The 20,963-nt window shown below is 57.7% G+C and overlaps 1 protein-coding gene across 1 annotated transcript in view; it reads left to right on the forward strand.

Moving 5' to 3' along the window:
* Nucleotides 1-7,264: 7,264 nt before the first annotated feature.
* Nucleotides 7,265-20,963, forward strand: part of DSCAML1 (DS cell adhesion molecule like 1) — a gene marked incomplete at both ends in the record, with an annotated part of 93,991 nt that continues 80,292 nt past the window's right edge. The window contains 3 exons of the mRNA XM_082297091.1: nucleotides 7,265-7,307; nucleotides 15,300-15,617; nucleotides 18,013-18,159. Coding sequence (XP_082153217.1) covers nucleotides 7,265-7,307; nucleotides 15,300-15,617; nucleotides 18,013-18,159 — 508 coding nt within the window. The remainder of the gene's footprint in view (nucleotides 7,308-15,299; nucleotides 15,618-18,012; nucleotides 18,160-20,963) is intronic.

Genomic DNA, 20,963 nt, shown 5'->3' on the forward strand with positions numbered 1-20,963 from the left:
TCTTGACCCACGCGTTTGGGTGATTTTCCCTCTTTTTAATCCCTCCCTGCTCTGCTGGGGAGGGGAGCAGTGGAGCAGCTCAGTGGGCAACTGGTGTCCAGCCAAGGTCAACCCAGCACAGCACCACGGAGAGTGATTCAGGCGTCCTTTTCGGTCGGGAGCAGGGCTGGGATAAGCACAGAGCTCTGTGTGAGCTCTCGGTCTCTCTCAGCTACGGATTCAGCCAGAAACGCCTCTTTCAAAGAGAAAATGAAAAAAAAAAAGAGCCAAACTCTCCCGCAATTGGGCGGTGAGTGAGGAGGGAGGTTCGCTCTGTGTGCGGAGAGCCGGCCCGACACAGACACCTAGTGACGGGAGGGCAGGGCTGCCTGTCCCCCACCGGGCTGCCTGTCCCCCACCGCTGTCCCCCAGAACCTTCACCCCTTCTCCTGCAGGCCTGGGGCAAAGGGGCCCTCGGGGCACCCCAAACAAGCAGAGGAGGCACTCAGGGAAGGATGTTCACTCTCACACTGTTAAGTCCAGGGGGTGTTTGACCAGGGAATGGTTTGGGTGAGAAACCCCGACTCAGGGGGTTTCCTCCCCTCCCCTGAATCCACTGTGGTTGTTCAGGTGTGCGAGGGGCTGCCTTCAGGGACTCTGACCATCCCAGCACAACGGGGATGGAGAAACCAACTCCCTGAGTCTGTTTGGGCTTTGATCGAGGTCAGACATTGACAGAAAAATAGGATTAACTGGGGGAAGGTTATTAGGCAAAATCCGTGCAATTTGTCTAATCTGAGGTGCTTATTTAACACAATAAGGAGATTATTTTGGAATATAATTTTGACTTGACACTGACCCACTAATAAAGACTCATTGCCACTTTGCACAGCTCAAACAGGGACCTGAGTCCTTTGACTGAGGGAGAAAATGGTTAATGGTTGAGCTTGATGGTCTTAGAGGTGCTTTTCAAACTAAATGATCCTGAGATTCCATGAAAAGTGCCTGTTTAACAGCACAGAAGGGTTTGGTCACACCAGAACTGCCCTGCCCACACCTCACTGAGTGTGGTGGGATTGTGTCCCCCAAAATCAGAAGCTGAAGGTCTCGGCAGACAGGAAGGCAGCAGGTGTGAAATGAGCCCGTCCTCAGCAGGGTCTCACACCCTGAGCCCCAGGGCTCCCCTCCTTCCCGGCTCCCGAGCGTGCAAGGGCTGCTGCCGTGCCCTTCAGCTCCCCGTGAGCCCCGCAGACGGAACCCCCGTGGCTCTGGGGCCGGGGATTACAGGGAGCGAAAAGCCGTGTCTGGCTCCCGTGCGGGATCTCTGTCTCGGCACCAGATGGCATTAATGGCATTATTCTGCACGGCTTGGGGACTCCCGCGTGTGCCCGCACCTGCACAGCCCCACAGCCCGGCCCGGGGTGAGCCAGGGCTGGGGACACCGACGGGGGCAGCAGCAGGGCACAACCCAGCACCCAAACCCTTGCACTGGGCGTGACATTTGGAGGGCTGGGTCTTGTCAGAGCTCCAGCTGTGAGCAGCCCAGCACCGTGCTCCTCCAGGAATCTGGGAACCGGGAACAGAGGAAAGTAAATGTGCCCTCCCTGTGCTGGGGTAGGGGGGGCTGCCGGCAGCTCTCCACACCTCCATAGTCACTTGTTTTGGACGTTGAGCCCTGGAGCTTTGGGAGAGGGAAGCTGGGGGCACCCCAGGAAAAGGCCACCGTGTCTCCTTCCTCCTGCCACTGCCCCGATGGGAGGGTCCTGCTCTCCCCACGGTGAGTCATTGTCCCCACTGGAGGGTGTCCCATGGACAAGCCCAGCCCCTCAGCCCTTTCCTTGTGCTCCCTGTGCTCCGTGGCCTTGGCGAGGAGGTGTTTGCCACCTCCCCTGAACCAGGCAATCTCGGAGGATTTCTCTCACAGCCCCTTGAGCCATTAATCTTCTCAAAGTAAATCTTTTCTGCGGCACAAAGGGGATTGGGTAAATAATACAGTGGACAACTGGAGTGCCCTTTTCCTCTGGGAAGGCTTCCAGACCCAAACAGTTTCCCCTTGGCGCTGATTATTCCCTGTTTTCTTCACCAGTCTCTGAATGGACAGGTACGAGGGAGAGGGGCTCTGGCCAGCTGTGGCTTGGCCTGTCCCTTTGCTTCATCCCTGACTGGAAGCGAGGACATGATGCAGCAGGGCCGGAACCGGAGGAGCAGCAGCCAGGGAGGAGCTGCCAGCTCTGCTCCGTGATGCCAGGGACGCATTTCGCCCATGAGGAAACACGAATGCAAAATGTCTCCTCATTAGTTTAAAGAGGAGAGCAGCAAATGGTGACTCAGGGAGACAGAGAGGAACACTGGAGAGCGGAGAGATGGGCCGGGCTGGCGGGGAGCCAGCCACGCGCCTCGGCCTCCCTTTGTTCTGCTCCCGAAAAGGCAGCGCATCCAGCAGCAGCAGCAGCAGCACCTCTGCCAAAACAGCAGCGCTCCACAGGCTGGAATTATCCTCCAGCCCCAGAAAACGACATTCCAGCCCCCATTTCCGTGCTGCACGTGCCCCAAAGCGGAGATGGTTAGGGAATAACTGCTCGCATGGAGGCGGCCGGAGGCAGCAATGCTGTGGGAGCGACGCCTGGGGATGGACAGGCTGGGTGCTCCCAGTGGGATTTACAGTGGGATGTGGCTGGAAGCAAAGGAGGGTCCCCATGAACCCAGTCCGTGTGTCTCAGGACCGTGCCTTGGAATCACAGAGGTTGGAAAACACCTCTAAGACCATCGAAGTCCATTAACCAACGCTGCTAAGGCCAGCACTAAACCATGTCCCCAGGGGTCACATCTGTCTTTTAAATCCCTGTTTTAAATCCCTCCACCGCTGTCCTGGGCAGGCTGTTTAGCCCCCGGAGCGTGCTAAAACTGTGCAAAGCCCCTGGCGCTGGCGAGGACAGGGACCCCGCTCTCCTCCCCGCACGGGGCTCCCCTCGGCCAAGTCCCCTCGCCCCTGTCCCCGCTCAGCAACGGAGCGCGGCGACGCTAGAGGGAACCAAATCCCAGCTTCTTGCCGGGAAAGCGGCTTTTCCTTGGGAAGCCGAGCATCCCGACTGCCCGGCGAGGAATCCCGGCTCTGGGTACGGGGGACACGGAGCCCTTCGCAGAGAACAGAGCCACAGGATGGTTTGGGCTGGAAGTTTAAAACTGTTCCTGCTTTTCGTGTCACTGCCTGTCCACAGTCACAAGTGCCAGGGATCCCTTATGAGGCGCAGCTGTTCCTGTAGTGCACGACCAAGGGGCTTAAGTAGGATGTCATTTTTGGGTAATTGACCTGCTGGCGCCAGTTTGTCCAGGGGTTTGCCAGCCCTTTACTGAGGCACAAGCCCCTTGCCACCTCCAGGGCCACTGGAGTGCCACCACTCCATGTGGCAGCCGCCTGCTCCCTCTGCCACTGGGGAGACTGAGGCACTGGGGGGCTGCAGCCACAGGCAAGGTGGGGTCCTTCCCCCCTCAGCACCCACACAGGGCCAGCCTTGGGGCTGGGGGCAACTGGGGAGGAGGGGCACGAGGATCCAGGACAGGTTTTGCTGGAGGGAATCAGTCCCGGGCACGCCCAGCACTTTTCCACCCAGGTGTACCCAGTAATCAGCCCAGCTGAAACCCATCCTGCAATCACCCCGCAGCCCGTCCACCATGCTACTGGTGGGACTGGGCTGGAGGTGGCTGTGTGGGACACAGTTCGTGTCTTTGTTCCTGTGGGACAGTGAGGGGTCACAGCGGGCTGGCCTTGCTCGCCGGAGAGGTGCTGTGAGGGTAAGTTGGCGATGCGTGGGAAGGGCTTTGTGGCAATCGGCTCGCCGAGATAAGTAGCCCTGTTGTTTTAATGACTGCTTCCTCCGGGGATTTGTCTTCGAGGGCGGCCGAGGCCACGGGGCTGGGGCCCGGCGGGAGGTGAGGTGTGCCCTGGCCGGGGGCGATGTGGGGTGCTGACCCCGGGAGCCATGGGGGTGCTATGGGGACCCTGCTCTTGGTTGTTTTCCTCACGGTCCCTCTGTGTGCCTGCATGGAGAGGGGGTTTTTCGAGTATTAGTGGAATAATTGTCTTTAGGAGGAAATACCTCCCTGGCTAATGGGGTGGGTGAGCACAGGGCACTGCCGTTAACCCCCAGAGCTCTGGGGGAGCCTGGAGCTGAGTGTAATTCTGCCCAGAGGTAGAACAAGTGCCAGGGAAGGGGGTGGCTGTTTTCGAAGGGCTGTGGGCTGCCTCGTGCCCTCAGGAGAGGCAGCAAGACCCTCCCCTGTGCAATTTCTGCTGTGGTGAAGCACAGAGGGTCCCCCCTCCCGGAGCCTGTTGGGGCTCAGAGCTGTGCGTGGACATGTGTTGCTGTAATTCCTCCTGTGTCTTGTGCGGAGTTTGGGCCAGGGAATCAATTCCTCAGTATGAGCTTCACCTTTGAGCCGTGCAGCTGGGCCGGCTGCTGGCTCTGGCAGGCTGCTGGCTGCCTGTGAGCAGGGCAGTGGCTACAGGGAGCGTGAGACAGGCTTCTCCTCGCGAGTCAGCACTGGCCTGGCTTCCTGCGAGCCGCCTGTGCTGCCAAAGCACAGGTCAGCAGTGCCCAAATAATTACTGTGGAGATTTCCTGCCTTTCCTCATGACAGCCACACAAAGCACACGGTGCAGTTCTGGTTGTTAGCAGGACACCAGTTTTCCGGGCTGAGCACGCGTGCAAAGGCGACGCACAAATGCTTCCCGTGTGCATCCAAACGCGGAGCTGTGGAGAGGCTGATGTCCCCAAACGGTGGCTGGCTGCTGGGCAGGAGCTGAGCCCCAGGTGTGGGCTGGCAGGAGCTCCTGCTCCTGGAGTCCTGGCTGCCTGCCCGACGCTGCCAGCCCCGCACGTGGGCCGGGGCTCAGCGAGCTGGCAAAGGGCCTGGGCTGAGTGAGCCATGGAGGAGCAAACGGGGCCGTAGTGAATGGCACAGGCGGCTCAAGGACTCACCAGGCCTCCCCCAGTGTGACCCAGGCTGAGTGCTCGCCCTGCCAGGCTTAAGTTTTGACTCTGGTGATGCTTCCTGCCTTGCCAGCAGCTCCTGTCCTGGAGGAAGGAGCCCTTGGTGGGGGAGATCAGTGTGCTGGGCTGGTTCTCTGAGCTGGGGATGGTGAGGAAGCTCACGAGAGCTGCTGAACAGCCAAGGGAGCTAAAAATGAGCGGGCGAGCAGCATTTACTCCCCCTGCTCACATGCCTCACAGAGCTCTGTGGGGCCCCGTGGGTGCTGTGCCAGCGAGTGCCCGGCCAGCCCACGCACCCCCATTTCATTCACTGCCAAGTGTGGGAGGGTACCAATCACACCTGAGTCCGATGCGTTGTGTGCTGGTTTGCAAAGTGCTGTAGCAGGTTCCGGGGCTGGCAGCTCGCTGGCAGCAGGCTGGGCTGTGCCGTGCTGCCATCCTGCAGCAGCTGCCGGGGAGGGAAGGGGGCAGATGCCTGGCATGTGGCTGGGGCTCCCCAGAGCCCGGGCTTTGCTGGTTGCCTGGGCATGGGCCTGCATACCAATTTCCCCGCGAAGTATCAGCGAACATCTGTACGGCGATGTAGGTGGCGATTGAAATGCACCTCGGTTCCTGGAGGGATGTGTGGGCACCGCGTGTGCATCAGCTGCTGCCTCGCCGCCTCTCGGGACGCTGGTGGCACGGCCAGGGGTGCGAGCGTGGGGCTGGTGAGCGGCACATGCCCGTGTGGGAGGGCTGTGACACCCACGCGCCGTGACAGAGCCGCTGAGGTGGCCTCGGAACGGGCTGGGGAGGGGGTGGTGACAGCGCTACCGAGCTCGGCAGCACCGAGGAAGAGGAAGCACATCCTTGGAGAGGAGGAGGAGGGGGGGGGAAGGCTGTGGTGTGCCAGACCCGCACAGCACGGGCAGTGTTTGCCCCTGTTTCTGCTGTTGGCACTGAGGGCTGGGCAGGGTTAGGTGGCGGTGGCCTCGCTGTGCTTGTCACTAAAATGACAGCGTCTCTGGTGTGGGTGGCCTGGAGCAGGGAGGGGACGGGGGACACGGGGTGGGCATGGAGGATCCTGAGTCCTGGCAGCTTCTCCGTGTCCTTGGCTGTGTCCCCGCTCCGAGATGGGAACCTCCCACCCACGGGTGCCCCCTTGGTGAGCTCTTCAGGGGGCTTGTAGGTGAGGAGGCTTGCAGTGAATCCACGAGGGCTGGAAATGGCCAAGGGACTGTTGTTTTCCCAATTTCCGTGACGATAGTTGCGTTTTCAATTAAATCTAAACAGCGCTTTTTAAAAAATCCGAACGTAATGTTTTTCCTGCTGGTTGTTTTGTTTGAAATCTGAATGCTTTAATCTTTCTTTCTGTTTATTTTCCAACAAATTGAGCTTGTAAAGGCTGTTTTGGAAAGCAAAGAAAACCTGCTATAATCACTTCAAGGAAAGACACTCTGAATGCTCTAACGGTCCAGACAAATTGGCTTTGGTGCGACTAAGTCTTGGGGAGTACAAGCCTCGGCTTGAGCTAAGCCTTGGATAAATACACCCCAAAGTAAAGCATTAGCTGGTATTTGTTTGTTATTTGCTGGCTGGAGGGATGAATGTGTAATGAATCTGCTGGCCCTGTCTGGCTTGTGTCCCTCTCATGGGAGCAGCACGAGCTGCTGAAACCCTGATCTCCCATCCTCACAAGTGTCCAAAGCCAAGCTGGACAAGGCTTGGAGCAACCTGGTCTAGTGGAAGGTGTCCCTGTGGTCTGTAAGGTCCCTTCCAACCCAAACCATTGCATTGGTTTTGTCCCCCGGATGTTGGAAGAGTGTGCGGGAGGCCCGGGGAGCAGAAGTGCCAGCTGCGCGTCCCGGGTGGCCCAGCCGTGCTGCTGCAGCCGCAGCCCTACGGCCAGGACAGGGCTCACCTGGGGCAAGGCTCCGCGGTGCCGCTTTGCAGGGCTGGGGGAGCGCGAACCGCGCTCCGGCCTCGCGGGGCTGCACCGGGGCCGATGGCCCGGGGGGGAGCGCAGCTCGGGGGCGGCCGGTGGGGGCCAGGGGCTCTGCCAGCCCCCGCGCACGCCGAGGAGGAGGAGGAAGGGGCTCGGCCGGCGGGGGCCGCGGCCGCCCCCAGCCCTGCGCGGCGCGGGGGGGGCGGGCGCGGGCGGGAGCCCGGCCCACGGGCGGGAGCGGAGCGGGGCGGAGCGGGAGCGGCGCTGGGCACCTCAGCCGGGCTGGCAGCGGCGGCAGGAGCGCGGCACGCCGGGGCACCGCACCTCCGCAATTGCGCCGCAGCCCGGGGCCAGAGCTGCTCTGTATGGCATGTGGCTGGTAACTTTTCTCCTGCTGTACTCTTTGCCGAAAGGTACGTGGGCACCGGGGCGGGGGCGGCGGGGGTCCCCGGCAGTGGGACAGGGCGGGCGGCACGGGTTGCGCCCTCGCCGGGGCTCTCGGTGCTCCGTTTCTCGGTCCCACATCTCTCGGTGCGCGCTCCGCGGGGTCCCGGGGCTCTTGGTGCGCCTTCCTGGGCTCTCGGTGCGCCCTCCCCGGGGTTCCGCGGCTCTCGGTGCGCCCTGCCGCTCTCTCTCTGCGCCCTCCCCGGGTGCCCGGGATTGTCGGTGCGCTCTCCCGGAGCGCTCGCCCCGGACGGCGCGGCGGAGCGCGGGGCTCGGTGCGCGGAGCGGGGCCGGTAGTGCCGGCGCATCCCGGAGCGGCTCCGCGACGGAGCCCCCGGGACGGCGGTGGCAGCCGCGGCCGGGACCCCGCACCGACGGGCGCAGCATCCTCCGGCGGTGCCGCGCCGGGACCGAGCGCTCCGCGTCCCCGGAGCACTTCTCAGTCTGATCCTGTCAGCCCAGCGATGCCTTAACATTCGCATCGTTCCCCCTAGGAACGCTGTGCGAAGTGTAACCCAACGGCTTGACACCAATCAGATTATAGATAAATCATATATGTATGGGGGGGGGGATGGGGAGGATCATGGAACGAGCGTGTCAAGGAGACACACGCTGGAAGATTGCAGATTAATTTAAAGTTGGGCATTAAGTGAATGCTGCCCACATCCAGCGGGGTGATACTCTAACCGAGTCTCTGCTCTAGATGCAATTAAAGAGAGGCAGGAGCTGCGTGGAGCACGGGCACTTAAATCCCACTGCGTTTGTTACAACAATCGATCCATGTTACATAAAGGAATTGCCCATTTCCGGATCTGCGGGAATTTTTAATTATGTTTCTGTAATAAATTACCTCCTTGCCCATGATCCGACCCGCGGATGCGGTGCTGGAAGTGCCCACCTCTTGGAAAATTGTCTGCTCGGAGGATGTAAAATGACATTTGCCCTAATTATCGTCTCTGACATTTGAGAACAGCAAGGGGGAAATTTTAGGAAATGAGGAAAGTGAAAGAAAGGGGACGGAGCTGCCTCCTTGCATGAGACCTCTCTTGCTGCCCATTACATTACCCCGTTAGCTGAATGTTAATCCAATGAAAAATATTTACTGAGGTTTAATAGGGCACCCTGTCCAGTTGTGCGGTGATGATCAATTATTCCATCAATTATTAATTGTGGAATAGCTGCTTTATTCGAGCTGGGGTGAAGCTGCTTTTGGGAGCTTTACCCAAAATCGCTATTGTGCTTCAGATCTGCTGAGCTGAATGTGCCAGCGTCTGCTTTGCTTACATTTGCATTTTTTACTGTGCTAAAAGGAAAAAACAAACCTGGGAACAGATAACCGTCGAGGATGCCATGATTCCTTTCGACCCCCAATAGTCAAAATAATAAAGAGCTGCACCGGTTTATTGCTTTTTGCATCTTTTCAGCCCCAGCTTCTTGGAAAAGGGATCTCTTCCCACAGAGCTATCTCTTCGGAGAAGAGCAAATTAAAAGCCTCCATTAGCACAACTCCTCGTGGCCTCGTTTTACATTTTATTTCTTAAAAAAAAAAAAAGATATCTTCAGCATCGAACAGTCCTGGTGATGCAAAGTGTTAACGTGAAGCGATTCCAGAGAGAGGACAGCAATACAATGGAAGTTTCATTAGAATAATAGGATAAAAAAAAAAATGAATTGCTTAATGCATGATAAACCTTTCAGATACTTAATATTTCTGGGCATCGAAGCACATCCTTTTAACGTGCTCCTGCTGTAGAACAAGAGCTCAAGTAGAAACCGAAAGCAGATAAACATTTGATCCAAGGGACCCCTGAAGTTTAGAAATCCCTTGATGGGCTGTAGCTGCTTATTTCTGCCCCTGTTTACAAAATAAACAGAAATAGGTGGTTGGCAAGCAGAGAGTTGAGCAGCAAGATGGTCTGGCAGTGTGAGGGAGAGCAACCAGGCAGAGGGGAGGCGAGTGGTGTGATGAGGAAGGGACTGGTCACAACTGAGAGGCTGGGAGCCAGGGAAGCATCTCCCTGCGTGCTGCTGCTGGATGGCTCTGCCGCCTGATTTATATTGGCATTATATTTACATGATGTTCCCGCGCTGGGCGCAGCGAACGGTGCAGCTCGCGGTTCCTAATCTCTCCCATCTCGGCCCCCCAGTGTGGCACAGCACTCGTTTGTCTCTGAAATGAAACATGGAAACCTCATTAAATGCACGGAGGAGAAGCCTGCAGTGCTCAGCTCCTCGCCGTGCCCGGCGCTTGTTTATCCTGCCAAAATTTCCCAGCACCAGGAGCCACCATGGCGGCTCGCCCGGAGCCTTTACCTGTGCCTGGCACAGGCTTCGGGCTGCTCCTGCCTTTGGATGGGGAATGGGTAAAGGCAACCCTGATGTTCCTGGGTGTTTGTCCTCTGGAGGAAGAGGCTGTGCCTTGTGCGAGGGGCGAGTGCCAGGGATGTGCTGTGGAACAGCCCTTTCTGGAGCTGAGGGCTGCCTGGGAGCTTGGGGCATGGCTTGGGGCAGCCGTGGCTCCAGCACCTCGGTGTTGGGGTGCCGGGATCTCTGCCCATGTGGCCCCGTCCTGGGGGGATGGATGGGCAGCGCTCCGTCCTTCTCTGGAGCATCTGGCGAGCCGAGGGCAAGAAAAAAGCTGGAAGTCTTTGTGGCAGGAATTCTGACATGGCAGCACGCGAGGCTGAGCCGCGCCTCGGATGACACGGAGGCATCTCGCAGCCAGGCAGGCAGCACGTTAATAGGTGCGACTTCCATGGTGGGCACGAAGGAGGAAGGCGCTCGGTCGTTGCAGTCGTTGCGGTGCTGCTGTTCGGGGAGGATGTGCAGCGGCAGCTCTGGGTGCAGAGCGTTCCTTGCCTTTGAAATCTCGGTTATAGCCAGCTCTCCATCTTTACATAACCATGGGCTTGGGAGTTACCCTTTCCCTGCTCGTGGATCCCGCAGAAATATCCCCCACCACATGCAGGCTGTGTGCTGCCGCCATCATCCGCCAGCAGAGCTGTACCAAACATTTAGGAATTCCATTTCCAGGCTCCTGTTCCTGCCTGCTCCCAGCTGTGCCCAGGAAGGGCTGCAGCGGCTCCTGGCCCTGAGAGGGGAGCGAGCACGGCTTGGAGGAGACAGGGAAAAGGTGAGGAGCTGGCAGAGCTTGCCCTGATGTGTTGTCCTTTCGGCTGCATGGTGGAAATCCTGGTCTCCACCTTGCAAAGCCACCGAGTGGGTTGTGATGCACTGGGAGAGTGGCCTGGCCATTGTGGAGGGAGCCCAAGGCCAGGCACGCATGGCCTCTGGTGTGTCCCCTTGCCCACCCCTAGTGCCCGCTCGTTTGGCCTCCCTGGGGATGCAGGGCTGTCACTCTGGCTGGGTAATGTCACCAGATGTCCCCTTGGGACTCAGCTGCAGCTCCTCAGGCGTTGTGTTCAGCATGGCCAAGGCGTGGAGGTGGCCCTGCAAGGGGAGGGAGAGGCCCTCGCCTGTGGTCTCTGGGCTTGTTCCTCACCCCCAGAGCTGAGGGTCCCCAGGCTGGGCAGGTGGGGCAGGGCTGGGGAATGTCCAGCTCTGGGTGGATGGTGTGGTGAGGCTGGTACCTCTCACAGGCTGCCATGGGAGGTTCAGGAAGCAGGAATCCAGCCGGGAGAGCTTTTTTTCCCAGGCAAGGGTTACAGCCTCAGCCTGGGTGCTGTCGTAATCGCTGGAGGTGGTTCAGGCCTTAATTTCCATGCAGATGCATTAAGGAGCAGGCGCTTGGAGCATGTTTGAGCCATGCCCTTACCCACAGAGGACCAGAGGCAGGTTCTCCTTTGCTCCCTCTTTGCTTTGTCACGTCAGGAAGGACCGTGGTGCTCGAGCCAGAGGAGCTGTGCCACCAGGGTGGGACTCGTGTGGCAGCCAAATTGCAGTGCCAGGCAGGAAAGATGCTGTGGCAGGTACCTGCCATCGCTGCTGCTGTGCTGGGCACCAGCTGAATGCCCCAGCCCCTGCTTGGCATTTCCTGACACGATTTCCACCCCCCTGAGACCGGTCCCCGAGGGGCACAGCGTGCGGGAGTCACGGCTTTAACCCTTGGGGCTGGGCAGCCACGGTGGGGAGGTGGCAGCCTGGGAGGATGTGCTGCTCTCCCAGGCACCTCTGAGCTCCCCTTGGAAGGGACCAGCCTCGGCCGCTTCCCTCCTCATCCCTTCCATGGAGCTTGGAAGTGCCACTTCTCGCTCCATCAACTCCAAGGTCACTCCCTTCGCTGGCACAAAGGCCGTGAAAGGTGTCCTGGAGATGAGGGCTTGGAGGGAGCTGGTTCCGGGCAAGGCCGGGGGCTGCTCCAGCGTTCCGAACGTGCAGGCAGTGTGTGATGGAATTGCCGTCCTCTCTTCAGCACGGAGGAACGATTAGGACTTGCCACCTACCTGTAATTCCCAGCCCGGTGCGTGCCAAGCTTTGGTTCACTTTCTCCTTGAACAGGGCAGGTGTCAAACACCCTTAATGAGGATAATAAATGAGCTGCGAGGTGGCCATTAGCCTGCTGCTCTGCACAGCATCCCTGCAGCCCGGCTCAGCCGGGGGCTGGGGAAGCCCTGGTGGCCCCTCCAGCCCTTTTGGGGTCCCACAGGTGGGGTTTTTCCTGGGGCAGCTTCTCACCAGCCTTGGAGGAGGGCTGGGGTGGGCACCCGGGCGGTCAGACCACCCGGATCAGGAAGGAGGTCTCAGGAAAGCTGCTGCCACTGGGGGAATGTGAACGGCAGTCTAGTGCCTGCCCAGGGGATGGCACGAACCCCCTTGAAACACAAATCCTTCAGCCTTTCCCTGGCTCTGTCAGATTTCCAGCCAGCTAAAGGACCGTGCTCAGCTCTGAGGGACTTGCTGGGTGTGGGTGGGCTCGGGGCTGGCTGTGTGGTCCAAGCAGCAGCCTGCCAGCACAGGTGATGGACGTGCGTGGAGAGCAGGAAAAGCCTCTTATCTCAAGAGGAAGAGCCCTGGCTGGCACGAAGCTGGTCCTTGTCTGAGGCTGCTCCTAAATCCGCTTCTTAGAAAAGGACGGGCTCTTCCCCGGGAGGTTTTGTGCTGCTGGGGAGGTGATGGCATTGCTGTGCTGCTCGGGCACCTCTCCCGGAGATGCGTGGCACGGTGACAGATCCTGGGGACAGTTTGTGGCCCCTCTCTGGAGCAAGCAGGTGCTTGCTGAACAGCCCAGTGCTTTGCTGTGTCAGAAGGTGCTGGAGTTTGGGAAGTCCAGCCATCAAGACTAGTAAATATTCCGAAGGGATGATAACAAAATGACTTGCTTCTCCCAGCTCGAATAGAGATATTAATATTTCAATACCGCTAGGTTGTAATTTACCACAATTTAAGAAGATTGAGCTCTGATAACTTAAAACACCTGCCTTTCAGAGCCAGCTCGGGTGTCCAGCCCTGTGCTGGGCTCGGTGGGACTCCCAGCTGGAGCCAGGCTGGGCTCCAGGCTGCATTCCCAGCTGAAACTGTTCCATCTCAGCTCCCCCAGCTTCCTCTTTTCAGGTTCATGTGAATTAATGCCCTCAATATGTAGGTTAGGGTCAGCACATCTGACCAGATGTGAGCAGTGATTTCTGGTTTAAAAATATTGCTGTGCTATTTCTAAATTTTTAATCTCTCCCAGTGATTTGGAGACGGTTTTATGAAACATGGAATTAGGATGGTGCTCAATGCTAAATGGTAAAGGAGATTATGAGGATTTAACTCTATGCGTCTGTCACATAACTATTGCCAATCCCATAACCTCCATTTTCTATTAAAAATCCCTTTCCCCCTTTGACCTGAAAAAGCTTTATGGGTAATCTGAATTTCTCTGTTTATGAGGTATTTTTCCAGTCCTCGCCCCAGCCCCTCACCCATCCAGCTCTGAGCCCTCCTGGTGCTGCTGAGGATGAAGATGTTTCCCTGGCAGTCTCTGAGTGCTTGAGGAGCCTTCTCAAGCTGTACAGTGGGAGCTGGGGAGAGATTCTGGATGGAGCACGGGGCACAGCAGGATGTCCTTGGTCCAAAGCCAGGCTGAAGGTGGCTTTTGCTGTGCCCTGGCTCCAGCCATCATCTGCTCAGCTCAGGCTCAGCCACAAATAGCTCTGTGCTGCTCGTGCGGGCTTTGTTTCCCTTCCTCTGCCTGCAAATGTGCGTTTTTTCCCTTTCATGTATTTGGGAGAAGCATCACACTGCTTGGATGAAGGGAAATGCTGATTCATGACGACAAACCAGCCTGGAGATGTCACAAAATGACATCTGCAGGCCCGAGCGGTGGCCCCGTGGCTCTGCAAAGGCTCGGCTGGAGCTTTGCTCCTCCATCCGTCGGTCTTTGATGCTTGTTTGCCAGGGAGGGAAAAATAAATGGCTTTGTCTCCTTCCACCTGTGCGTGGATGCAGGGAGCTGGTGCGTGGGGAGACATGGAGATGATTTCGTGACGTGTAAATTGGCTGTCTCATGTGGTGGCAGAGCTGGACCTCACTACCAGTTCATCTCTTCAGTGGGACAGAGGGCTCCGAGTGGGCACAGGAGGAAACCTGGTCATTTTCAGGGACGATTCTGTGCAGTGCACACAGAGAGCAAGAGTAACATCCTGAAAGAGGCTCGAGGTTGTACATTCAGCTGGGAGAAGGATGGAGAGAACTCTGCTCCGAGAAGGGCTGAGGTGTCTCGGGGCGTCCCGTCCTGACCCGGTTGAGGATGGTGTGGATTGGGCTGGTGGCACAGCTCCGAGGCAGGACAGGCACCTGGCTGGAGAAGCTTGGCACGGAGGTGGAGCAACCGTGGCCACTCAACCAGCCCTTCCTCGGGCGAGTGGCCGCCTCCGGAGCCGAGGCGTGCGGATGAGGCTTTCCTTCTCCCCCCTGCTGCCGTCCCCTCCTCCCCAAGTTAAGGAATCGAGGTCAGGGAGGGTCCCCCGTGACTCGTTCTGAACCGGCGGCACGGTGCTGATCTGCTTATTGGCTCTGCGGCACCACGGGCGTGCGCTCAGCCGCAGCTATTAATACACCCGCCGAGGGCCCTTCCCAGATCCCTGTCCTTCCGCCCACTTGGAAAGAGTGCGGCTAAAAAAAGAAAGCGGATCTAAGTGACTGGGGGCCTCCTCATCCTTATTTATAGCCAATTTCGCTGGCTTGGCTTGGCTTGGGAAGGGGCAGCTCGTGGTCCTGGAGAGAGGGAAGGAGGGGCCGGAGGAGTTGGGTGCAGGGGTCCATTCCCTACTTCCCAAGCAGGGAAGCGCTGTTCTCCAGCGGCGAGAGCTGCTCCTGGGCATGCAGGTGGCCACAAGCTCTGCCTGGACTGTGCCTCTGAACCCACCTCAGTCCTCGTCTGGATGGTGCAGGGATGCCTGGGAGAAGCTCAGGCTGAGGACAGGGTGGGTCTGGGCTTCCCTCCCTGTGGCTCTTGGAGAGAGCAGCAGCTCTGATCCCGGTTTTCCTGCCCCTCTCCTGGCTCGGAGGCAGTGGTGGGGTAGCAGTGGAGATCTCTGCCCTGCCTGGCAATGATGTGCACTGGGTATTGGTATTGCCCATGGGGCTGTGCTGGGGGGCCGTGGGGGATCAGGGATGCTGGATGGGGCTGCTCCGGGCTGGGGGATCACAGGAATGCCGGGGTTTGCAGGAGGAACAGCGTTGGTGGTTGTGCTTGGTGTGGGTGCCCAGAGCCAGCCGGGTGCCCCTGCGGAAACCTCGGGGGCTGCCCGGGGTGTCCATCCTCACCTGCACAGCCCCTGGCTGTCCTGCCGAGGTGCCTGTGATCCCTCATCCGTGCTGGCAGCAGGAGCGCTGGCCTGTGAAGGTGGCCTGTGTGCTCCCAGCCGTGCACGGATGCTCCTGCGCTCCCCTGCTCTGCCGCACGCAGGGCGCGGGGGCCATGCCGGGGGGTCTCTGTGCCAGGGGGGTCTCTGTGCCACCGGGATGGCGATCCCTGCAGTGACCGCCCGCCCTGGTGGCCTCTGCTTTGTCCACAGCACACGCTGAAGATGTTGGAACCAGCCTCTACTTTGTGAACGACTCCCTGCAGCAGGTCACCTTCTCCAGCACAGTGGGGGTGGTGATCCCCTGCCCGGCAGCAGGGTCACCCAGCGCCGTCCTTCGGTGGTATCTGGCCACAGGTGACGACATCTACGATGTGCCCCACATCCGGCATGTCCATGCCAATGGGACTTTGCAGCTCTACCCCTTCTCGCCATCAGCCTTCAATAGCTTTATCCATGACAACGACTACTTCTGCACCGCGGAGAACTCGGCTGGCAAAATCAGGAGCCCAAACATCCGTGTTAAAGCAGGTAGGAGCTCCCTGTGGGTGCTGGGCTTTGCACGAGGGGCTGGTTTCTCCCTGCTCTTCTCCATGGCCAGTTGGCCCATCAAGTGCAGAACCAGGGCTGCTGCGTTGGGTTCTTGCAACAGGGTGGAGCAGGGAGAAGGGCAGAGTGTTGGGTGGGAGGTGCAGCTCGGAGGTCTCCAGCAAGTGCCTGGAGAACGTGGTGTGGCTGCAGCCTGGTGGCAGGAGAGCTCCTCTCCCTTTGAACTGGGCTTGTCTCACCCAGCCACGTACAGAGGCTTTTCCCAGCTGTGGGAGGAGCTGGGCCACATCTGTCCATGCTGGGGGCCCCTCAGTGTCCCACAGCCCTGTTCCCGTTGCAGCACCCAGACCCAGCTTGCCAAGGCTTATTAAGAACAAAAAAAATCAAAATAAATAAAAAAGAGGAATATGGCAAGGACCTGATTCCAAAAGCCATTATAGTAAATTATTGACCAGGCTGAGGAGGGCTAATAGCCCAGGAATGGCTTCATTATGTAACCTATTAAAAGTGGGGCTAGCAGAGGGAACGTGACAGAAGTGACTACAGGGTTTTTTTATTTTAATACCTTGTACTGCGGAGTAAATTGGTATTAACCCCCTTCTGCAGAGTGAATTATTTACCAGCACTCTCAGGTTACCTATAAACCACAGTGTGGTGGAGGAGCAGATGGGGTGTAGTAAATGTGGAGCTGTGCTCTCCTCACGCCAGGCATGGCGGGGTTGGCTCTGCTGGGATCCCACGTGCCCAGAGCTGCCCTGGGATCACAGAGAGGGAGTCCTGGCCCTCATCCCCCTCTCCATGCAGGACTGAATGCACCCCTGCTGTTGGGCTGGGAGCTCAGCCTCCCTTTCTCTTAGCAGGAGATGTGGATGTCCAGTGAGGCCACCAGGATGTCTCCAGCTCCTGGAGCTGCTCTGGCTTTATGGCAGTGGAAACGGCTGTGGAACATTCCCAGCTCCTGCTCCCTCCTGGCCATCCCATATCCCAGTCACTCTCCAGTGCTTTCTAGTGGCAGTGCAGCACAGAGAGCCAATTACAGCTGGAGAAAGCAAGCAACTCAATAAAATGCAGTGGAAACTGAAAATACGAGGGAAGAGATCTCTGGAAGTCTTGGGAAAGCTGCTGGCGAGCCCATGGAGCAAATTTCTGCAGCCAGTGGAGAGGTTTAAGTGCGCTGGTTGTGGCTGTGTGTTGCCTTCCTGGGGTTATTCCTGGTGGCAGGAAAAGCCTGGAGCCCTGGCTGTGGGGCTGGCACAGGTCAGGGATGCAGTGGGGCTGTGGAAAGGGTCTGCTCCCAGCTGGGGTTGTCGTGGTGGCAGGGAGCATTCAGGATGCTCCTTGTGCTCCCCGCTGGCCTTTAAAGCCTGTGAATAAACCTCAGCTCCGGGTGATTAAGGAAGCTTTTGCTGGTTAATCTGCTTTGGCTCTGCAGCCCCTTTCCGTGGCGGCTTCTCCCCGTGCCCTTGTGGCACATCTCTGAGCAGGGAGCTCTGGAAGCCCAGGAAATCAGGGTGGAAATGCTGTCACCCTCTCGCTGCTGGCTTGGCTGTGCGAGGTGTGGGATGAAAGGCCCACAGGGACTTCCCACTCAGGGAAAACACCTTCCTTGTGGGGCTGCTGAGAGCTTTGTTGAGCTGCTCCTGCTCTGGCCAGGGAATGTTGTTAGGTGACCAAGTGAACGTGTATTTGTCATGATGGCAATCATGTCCATGTCCTACAGGGCACAATTATTGTCACAGTAAGGAGGGAGCTGCCCCCAATTGCATTTTGTACTTGAATTCCAGGAGTTTGTGGTGGCTGGGGCTGGTGACATCTCCTTGTCTTCTGGAGAGGCTGAGCTGGGTCCGCCTCACCCAGCTCCAGGTGCTCCTGGAGCATTGATGCTGGTCCAGAGAGCAGCAAGGAGCTGTCAAAGGGATGTGCATCTCCCTGAGAAATAGGGCACATGCTGGGAGCATGTGGCATGGCTTGGAAATTGTCATCTGCTTGCCTTAAATACTCCTGCAGTGGGTTTTGGAGGGTCCCAGGCTCTGTGCCATGGGCTGTCTCTCCCAGGATGCGTTTTCAGCATCCAGAGGTGAAATGCACATTACAACTACAAAATGTCCTTGGTCCCCACACTGAGTCTGGCAAGCTCAGGTGACGCTGGGGAGCCTGGCAGGTGCCAGCAGCAGGACCTGGGCCAGGTGTCGCTCTGTCCCAAGCTCAGCGCCGCGTTCCCCAGCAGAGTCGCTTCCTTCCCCGGGAAGGTGTTTTGGGATGGAAGCAGCGTGTGGCTGGGTGGGTTGGTTTGTTTGGGAAACGTGGGATTCTAGCAAAAGGAAGTGTGTTTTCCTCCAGCACTGTCATGCTACCAACCATCTGCTTTCCTCCACAGTTTTCAGGGAACCGTACACCGTTCGGGTGGAGGACCAAAGGTCGATGCGTGGAAACGTGGCTGTTTTCAAGTGCCTCATCCCCTCTTCAGTGCAGGAATATGTTAGCGTTGTATCCTGGGAGAAAGACACCGTTTCTATCATCCCAGGTAAGAGAGGAGCACCTGTTCTCTTGGAAATCTGACCTGCTTTGCCATGTGTGACATCTGCTGCCGTGGAGGGTCTGGTTTTGCATTGTTGTCTGTGCCTGTGCTGCTCAGCAAAGGCTTTTATTGGTGACTTTGCAGACTGGAAAGTGCTGCTGGTGTGAGCGGAGGTGTTGTGTCCAGGCTCTCCTGGGTGCTCTGGCCAGGTGTCCCTAGGGTGAAGGATGCTCAGTGTAATTTTGGTAGCACACGTGCCCTGTCCTGGTTTCTGCAGGATGCTTTGGGTACAGCACCTGCCTGTGCTGTTTGTGTCTGACTCCTGCAGTCAGGGCTGCTGTTTGTCTTGTCAGGATGACGCTCCAGTCAAAATCCCACCTTCACTTGTGAGTTTTCACTACTGATTCAGCCACAGGGAAAGGAACTTGCCATCATCTCGCTTTTCCCTGGGGTGGAACCTGCTTGGCCTCCCTGTCCCATGTCCCTGCCTCGTAGCCTGGGCCTTGTCCCTCTCCAAGCTGCCTTCCATCCATGGGGAAGGGGCTGTGGCAGGGACAGCACCGCTCACCTCTGCTCAGGGACTCTGCAGGTGCAGGTGTTTTCCCCCAGGTATTTCCCTGTGATTTTTGGCAGGTGTTCCTGCCTGGCTGTGGCAGGTTCTGGGCACAGCGTGGGGCCAGCTCCGTGTCCCCGTGGTCCGGGGTGACCTCCTGGCTCCTCGGCGGAGCCGCTATTGATGGCAGCGCTGGCTGCCCAGCACAGCGTGTGTAAGCTGGTAGTAAAGCAATCAATAACTGCTTCCCCCGGGGGATCCAGAGGGAATTAAAGGATTTTGCCCAAAGTGAGTGCTCTGTGCTTGATATTTGCTCACAGGTCAGCAAGTCCTGGTGCTCCTCCGTGTGCCAGTGCTGCTGTGGGGAGCAGAGGCCACTGGGACTGGGGCTGGGACTGGCAGGAGGAGTTTAAGGAGCAAAGTGCTTCACCTGGAGGGAGGTGACCGCTTCTCCTGGGGGCTGTGGTGGCTCTTGCTGGTGGCCTTTGCTCCCTGAGTGCAGCCAAGGTGCTGACCCAGCACAGCCCACGTGCCTGGAAGTACCTGGGCTGGTGGTACCTGGGCAGGCACCCTTTGGCACCAAGGCCTTGCCAGCCTTTCTATGTCGATGTGGGAGCACAAGGTGGATTTCTGAGTGGTGGGTGGGAATGAGGAGTTTGTGGTGTCCATGCCCTGGGGCACTGAGGTGCTCGGTGGTGCCCTTGATGCATTTTGGGCGATGCGGGTGATGCTGTGGGCTGGTGCCTTTGATGAGTGGGACATGAGGTCCATCAGCAGGACAACCTGGGGTGTTGTTTCCTCTGTGGTTTTGGCATCCTTTGGTCTGGGATTCTGGAGGATGGAGCCCACGTGGCCGGTGGGCTCAGCAGCGGGTGTGCCAACTGAGCATCCGTGCACTCGCATGATCTTAACCAGACTTGTTCCCAAGTTTGCTGTGGCAGTGGATTTTTTAATATGATGATTTAATTAGGGTGGAACGATTTTAACATTCTAAAGCAATAATTACCCTAAAGACAGAACATATAAATTGTGTTACAGTGCAGAGTCAACACAAGCAAACATGTTTTGCCGTTGGATTACAAATATAGTATCTGCCTGAAGCTTATTTTTTTGTTGCTGGTGTGTTAGAGCTAAAACTGGCTTTGCTGTTACCAAAAATATGTTTTTTCCTGACCTCTGCTGAACCTCTGCATCTGCCCTGATTCTGAGTGAGGAGGATGAGGGGAGGGAATGGGGTGGAGGTGAGGAGGGCTGGCATGTGGTGCTGAGGCCCCGCGGTCCCTGTTGGTCACAGCGGTGGATTCTGCCCGGTGAGGGGCGGCTGTGCAGGGACTGCAGCGCTGCACCTGAGCTGTGCTCACAGCTGCCAGTGTAATGTGGTGTTCTCTCCTGACTCCAGCGTGCCAAACCCGCTGCTTTCCCCAAAACTTTGCTCTGGTGCTCCCTGTGGAAGGCTGGGCATCTTCCCAGCAGCTTGAGGTGCAGCAGGGGAGGAACAGCCCTGATGTGCAGAGCAGGGGAAATCTCCATCCAGGCTTCTTTGTGGCTCTTTTTAGGTGACTTTGCACAGTAAATGTCTCTTCCCCAACCCAACCAAAATACCTGCAGCTCAGAAATAGGGACAGCGAGTGCTTCCCCTGGGGCTGCTCTTGTGAACTCAACCTCTGTCTCCGTATGTGGCTGGGGGGAACCTTTTGTGAGCTTTCTCGGGTTCTAGGAAGAAATTCTTCTTTGCCACAGGGTGCCCAGAGCAGCTGTGGCTGCCCCTGGATCCCTGGCAGTGTCCAAGGCCAGGCTGGACAGGGCTTGGAGCACCCTGGGATAGTGGAAGGTGTCCCTGCCCATGGCAGGGGGTGGAACACGGTGGACTTTCAGGTCTCTTCCAAGATAAATTGTTCTATAATTCTACAATTGATTCATCTTTTCTCTATTAATTGGGATTACAGGGCTCCCAACCTCTCACATTTTTTCAGCCAAATCTTGTTGCTCTTTTGCTGGGTGCAGAACCTCGGTGGTGCCTTGCTGGCAAGAACCCAGCTGGAGAGCTGCTGCCTCCCTCACTGGGGTTTCGGTGACGAGTTGTGCTGTTTGGTTAACTTGGCAACACCGTAACATACCCTGAAATCAAAGATAAACTCTTTATGGCAGGTTATCCCGCACATAAATCATCATTAGTGCAGCTCATTTCTGTTTAGTGCCCACCTGACTGTGCTGCTGTGTGTTTAGAGAAGTCAGGGGTTGCGGAGAAATTACAGGG

The sequence above is a fragment of the Coloeus monedula genome (assembly GCF_965178545.1).
Source record: "Coloeus monedula genome assembly, chromosome: 25".
NCBI classification, from domain to species: domain Eukaryota; kingdom Metazoa; phylum Chordata; class Aves; order Passeriformes; family Corvidae; genus Coloeus; species Coloeus monedula.